This window comes from Vespula pensylvanica, chromosome 25 (assembly GCF_014466175.1).
Source record: "Vespula pensylvanica isolate Volc-1 chromosome 25, ASM1446617v1, whole genome shotgun sequence".
NCBI classification, from domain to species: Eukaryota; Metazoa; Arthropoda; class Insecta; order Hymenoptera; family Vespidae; genus Vespula; species Vespula pensylvanica.
The window spans coordinates 843783-849690 of NC_057709.1; the positions used below are offsets into that span (position 1 = coordinate 843783).

Below are 5908 nucleotides of genomic sequence, written 5' to 3' on the forward strand. Positions count from 1 at the left end.
TTTTTTTTTTTTTCGTTGCATCGTATTATCTTTTTCCATCTTTCTATCTTTCGAGACGGAAAAGAAAAATAGATACAATCGACGTGTTCGTTAAGCAATCTTGATTATACTGAAAGAGAGTGTACGTCTTTCTCTGTTTATGTGTTTATATATATTTATATATGTATGTGTATGTGTGAAAAAGAGAAAGAGAGAGAGAGAGAGAGAGAGAGAGAGAGAGAGAGAGAGAGAGAGAGAGAGAGAGAGAGAGAGAGAGAGAGAGAGAGAGAGAGAGAGAGAGAGAGAGAGAGAGAGAGAGAGAGAGAGAGAAAGGAGAACTTGTAGGTGAACGACATGATTGAGAAATCCAGTTCGAGGAAATAGAAAATGTATCTTTAGATATATTTGTAATGCTTAGATAATTCAATTGCTTTTATTTTTTATTTTTTATTATTTTTTTTTTTTTTTTTTTTTTTTTTGGAAATATATATTATTTTCTGTAAAATTTGTTTGTAATAATATTGTAATGTGTTCTATAAAAACAATGTATCCTCAGATACATTTGCAATGGTCAGATAATTTAATTGTTTCTTTTTTTTTTCTTTTTTTTTCTTTTTTTTTTTAATCTTGTTTTGAAGAAAAGAGTATATTATTTTTTATAAAATTTTTGTACGATAATGTGCTAATATATTCTATGAAAAATGTAGCTTTAAATACATTTGCAATGGTTAGATAATTTAATCGATTTCTCAAAAAAAAAAAAGAAAAAAAAAATAGAAAGAAAGAAAGAGAAAATTATATTACTTTTTTATAAAATTTTTCTGTAATAATATACTAATATGTTCTATGAAAAATGTAGCTTTAGATACATTTGCAATGGTTAGATAATTTAATTGCTTTCTTTCTTTTTTTTTTTCTTTCTTTCTTTTAACTTTTTAAATTTTCTTTTCTTTTTTTTTTTAATTTGAAAAGAAAATATGTTTTTTCAATGGATTCAATTAGCTTTTTCGATCGAAAAAATTCTTATAGATTGCCAGTGTTCTTTTTCTCTTTTCTTTTTCTTTTTTTAAAGAAAGCAAAAAAAAAAAAATGAATTTTTAGCCAATGCAATAATAACTGCATTGAAATAATTATCTAATTGTATTATCGTTGGAATGATTAGATAATCGTATTATTCTACGATAAGTTTAATTTAAACAGAAAATTACTTTTTCTTTTATAAATTGTATCTATTTAAAAGAAAAAAAAAAAAAAAAAAAAAATAGAAGAATGCATTTTTTATATAATACCCAAGATAAATTTCATTGAAATAATTATTTAAAGATCTATTCGCGGTATGATTAAAATAACTCAATTTTTATGCGGTATTATAAAGCCAATTCTTTGAAAATTTACAAACTTTTTATTAATTTAAAGAAATAAAAAAAATATTTCCAATAATTTTAGCTAATTATCTGAATGTATTTTTACAATGAATGATTAAAAAAAAAAAAAAAAAAAAAAAGAAACAAAAACACAAAAGAAAAAAAAAAATTACAAATAATCCACATTCATAAGGCATCAATTAGATATTATATAGACGAAATAATTTTATTTATGAATACTTTTTGCATGTGTGCATGCACCTGTATATGTGTGTGTGTGTATGTCAATTTAAATGTTTTTAGTTTAAAGAGAGAAATTTATCTGAATCACGTGTTCATAGAAGATCGGACGTTGAAAGGAATGAATCTAACGTGAGTTCGTTGAGTTTCTAACGGGGGTGAGGGGTGAGGAAGGGAGGGTGAAAGAGGAAGAGGCAAACGAAAGGTTTCATACTTTGCTAAGAGCGTGCTATAGTAACAGCTGGCAGCTGCAGAACGAGATGAGTAGCAAGAACCGTTATCTTGTCTCTTTCTTAGATATCCTAGATCGTTAGATCGTAAATAATCGTAAATAATCGTAAATAATCGAAAATTATCTTCGTACTTTCTCTTATTTTATTTTATCTATGTTATCTATTTCTTTTTCTCTCTTTTCATTTTATTTCGTTCGTTTTGTTTTCGTTTAGGTTCGTCAAAAAGGAAAATGTACGAATAATTAATTATCTTGGAATTAATTATCTCGGCCATTTCTTTTTTATTCTTTTCATTTTTTTTTTTTTTTTTTTTATTTTTTTTTATAATATACGAACGAAATTATCTATAAAGATTCATTATCAGTTTATCAAAATGTTTTTCGTCGCTAATTAAAACAACGAAATTATTCGATTATATTTATTATTTATATTTATCTTATACATACATTTTTATATATGTATATATATATAAATCTATTATTATATAATAATTTATTAATATAAAAGTATAATTATTATATATAATCTATCTATTATTTATATAGATTTATATATATATATATATATAAATATACACACAAGATACACACACATATACAAACATAAATTGATATTATTTATAAATAATATATAGATTTATATATACATATATATATATATACACACACACATACACTTAAAAAAAAAATTTATACAAATTTCATAACCATAATATACCAACTCCAATCATCACTACCACCACTACCATCACCATCACACCACCACCACCTCTCTCTTTCTCTCTCTTTCTCTCTGAAACAGTACAATGTTCTAGTCTACCCACTCCCAAAACTCAGCAGCCAAGCAACGAAGCTGCTAGCAACTTGAAAGGAATCACAGCGACAGTCGAACGATGCGTTTTCCACGTGCGACACGCGTTTCTATCCACTAGAAATTTACTCTCTTTCTCTCTCTCACACACACACACACACACAAACATACAGATACTCATATATACACTCATACATACTTACATACAATACACAGACATAAATATTACTCGAATTACATTTCACTCCCCTTTCGAACGCGAGTGAAGGGCTTCTTTCCTGTCTCCCCTTGTCACAAACACACACACACACACACACACATGAAAAATACACGTATACAAACAAACTAATACACACGTATATATATAAACATATATATTTATTCGTTCGTTTGTATAAGTTTTGTATTTTACGTGTATACTAAATCTCTATTCGACGTATATCTCTACGTATATATATATATATATATGTATGTATGTACGTGTGACTGTCGTATAGATGTGAGTGTACGTGTGAGTTTACGTGTACGTGTTTATGTGTATTTGTTAAACCCATCGATCGCTCTGCGAACGAAGGACGAAGTCGCTCAGTTGTAACAAACCTGTCGTTAGTAACACTGACATCAAATGTAATTTCGTCAAAGGAATATTTTTTCTCGTGGTTCGAATTGTATTATTTGATTTTATTCGATTTTATTTGATCGGAATTTTTTTTCTTTTTCTTTTTCTTTTCATTTTTTTCGGTGTTGTTATTATTTTATCGTTGTGGTGGTTGTGGTTATCGTTCGTTCTTTTTTTCTCGGAGTGTTTTTCTCTTCGTTTTTTATTCCTTTTATTTTTGCATTCATTTTTCTTTTATTCGTCATTTTCATCCCCTCCTTTTGATCACTCTCGTCGTAATTAGATTTCGAATTTTGAAAAAGAAAAAGGAGAGAAAAATTACGAGTGCGTGAAGCGAGCGAAATGATTTCTTTTTCTTTCTTTCTTTTTTCTTTCTTTTTTTTTTTTTTTTTTTTTTTTTGGACTTTTAAAAGTGTGTTAACAGCGTTATACTGTGTGTTATAAGATAGAACTGAGTATCTCATTAATATTTGCGCCATTTTAAGAGGAATTAATGGTGTTTTGGAAGGAAAGAAAAAAAACATTCGTTGCGATCTTGTAAGCCTTCGAAAATTAATCCGAATGTTTTATACCGTTTCTTTATCATTTTTTCTTTCTGAACTAGGAAATTGGAAATTTTTATTGCAACTTTACTTTGTTTGTCATTGTATAAGATTCAAAGGAATAATTAAAATTATAGATTGCAGCTTTTGTTTTTCTAGTTGGTGAAGATGAGGGGATGATGAAACAATAGACAAAAAATTTGTTCAAAAAATTCTAATCTTAGAACGTTAAAAATTATTTTCATTTTTGGAGTGCTTAAAAAAAGAAAAAAAAAATTATTAGAACTTTGAGATAGTTAAAAAATTAATTGACGTTTTTATGGGGTATTTAAAAAAGGAAGAAATTAACGAAAAAAAAAAAAAAGAAAAAAAATTATTTAAAATAATTATTTAAATTATTTAAAAATTATTTAAAATAATCATAAGAAAATCGAGAATTTTCTCGCGAGAGTGTGTGTGTGTGTGTGTGTGTGTGTGTGTGTTGTAAAAAAAATCTATTAAAAATGAATCGTACTTTTAGAGGATATTAAAAATAATTGTACTTTTGAAGTGTATTAAAAAAGAAAAAAAAAATTCATTAAAAATTATTGCACTTTCTAAAGTGCATTAAAAATGTAAATCGTAAAAATGGCGTTAAAAATTAATTACACTTTGACGATGTTACTAAAAGAATTATAAATTATCGGATATAATAATTGCAATACACCTGCAGAAGTATTAAAAATCTAGTTTATAGTTTATTTAAAGATAAAAAAATAAAAATAAAAAAGATATAATTATCAGAATTCATTTTCAGTTTTACGATGTCAAAGAAAAAATAATTTAATAACAAATAAATAAATAAATAAATAAATAAATAAATAAATAAATAAATCATTAAAAATAATTGCATTCTTAGCGTTTTAAAAAGTTCGGTTGCATTTTTTTCGGCCTAAGAAAAAAAAAACGATTGTTAATAATAATAATAATTTCATTTCAGTTCGAAGTGTTGAAAAATAATTAAAAAAAATATATATATATATATATAAAACGGTGTTAAAAAAAAATTTATTAAAAACGATTACGTCGTTCGTATTCGAGGAATAGATCAGCTAAAAAAGAATTCGATTGATTTATTTCACTCTTTGATTTATCGTAGAAATAAAAATTATTTTTATTTCTTAATTAATTAATTCCTTTTTTTTTTTTTTAATAATAAATTCTATCGAAATATTTTCGAGTCGACTTTTAAGAAATTTCTAATCGTCTTTTTTTTTTTTAAATAATAATAATTCATAAAGTTCGTTATCGAATTAGATTTTTGTTAAATTTGAACCTTCATATAGAACAGTAAACCTGTTTAACATTTGTATGATAAAAATTAAAAAAAGAAAAAAATAACAATTAAAAAAATAATAATTCAGTCCAAAAATTTATAATATAATTATTATAATTATTAACTAATTAATATACTAATTTCAAAAATTATCATTTATACATATATAACTATATATATATATAACTAGTATATATATATATTTTTTAAATTATATATATATATATTATTACACATAAATATAATTATTAACCATATATGTCCGTATATACCGATAATAATATTTAACCTTGCAAAAAATTCACGAAGCTCGAGATAATAAGATAAGATTACACCGAATTATTGATTCGTGCCTTTTGTAAGGCGTACGAAAGATAAAAAAAGGGGGGGGGGGGAAATGAGGAAAAAAAAAAGAACAAAAAAGAATAGACAAGAAGAATTGTCATCCATATCTTATCGATCGTTTCCGCCATTTTGTAAATTTATGAGATAAAACGATCTCTTTACCCCTTTCACCCCCTTTCTCTCTCTCTCTCTCTCCCTTCTCTCTCGTTTGTTCATTCTCATCGATCATTTATCGTTAGTATATAACCAACTTCAGGATAGGACAGATATTAACCCGAACGCTACTTATTATGGTTAGTTATTTTTATGGTTAATTTTCTTTCTTCTTCTTCTTTTTTTTTTTTTCAACGAATTATTATTATTAAAAAAATTTTTCTTTCTCCCTTTCTCTCCTATTTTCTTTCTATTTTTCTTTTCGTAAATGAATAATCATTATTTTGTTGATTAATTTATTAAATTCA

The 5908-nt window shown here is 25.2% G+C and overlaps 2 protein-coding genes across 6 annotated transcripts in view; both read left to right on the forward strand.

Moving 5' to 3' along the window:
- The window catches only part of LOC122637309 (heat shock protein DDB_G0288861-like), a 35555-nt gene that overhangs the window by 17725 nt on the left and 11922 nt on the right, over positions 1 to 5908 (forward strand). The window lies entirely within an intron of this gene.
- The window catches only part of LOC122637318, a 10933-nt gene continuing 8738 nt past the window's right edge, over positions 3714 to 5908 (forward strand). Inside the window, exon 1 of the mRNA XM_043829352.1 lies at positions 3714 to 3782. Within this exon, the coding sequence (XP_043685287.1) occupies positions 3739 to 3782 (44 nt within the window). The 5' untranslated portion in view covers positions 3714 to 3738. The remainder of the gene's footprint in view (positions 3783 to 5908) is intronic.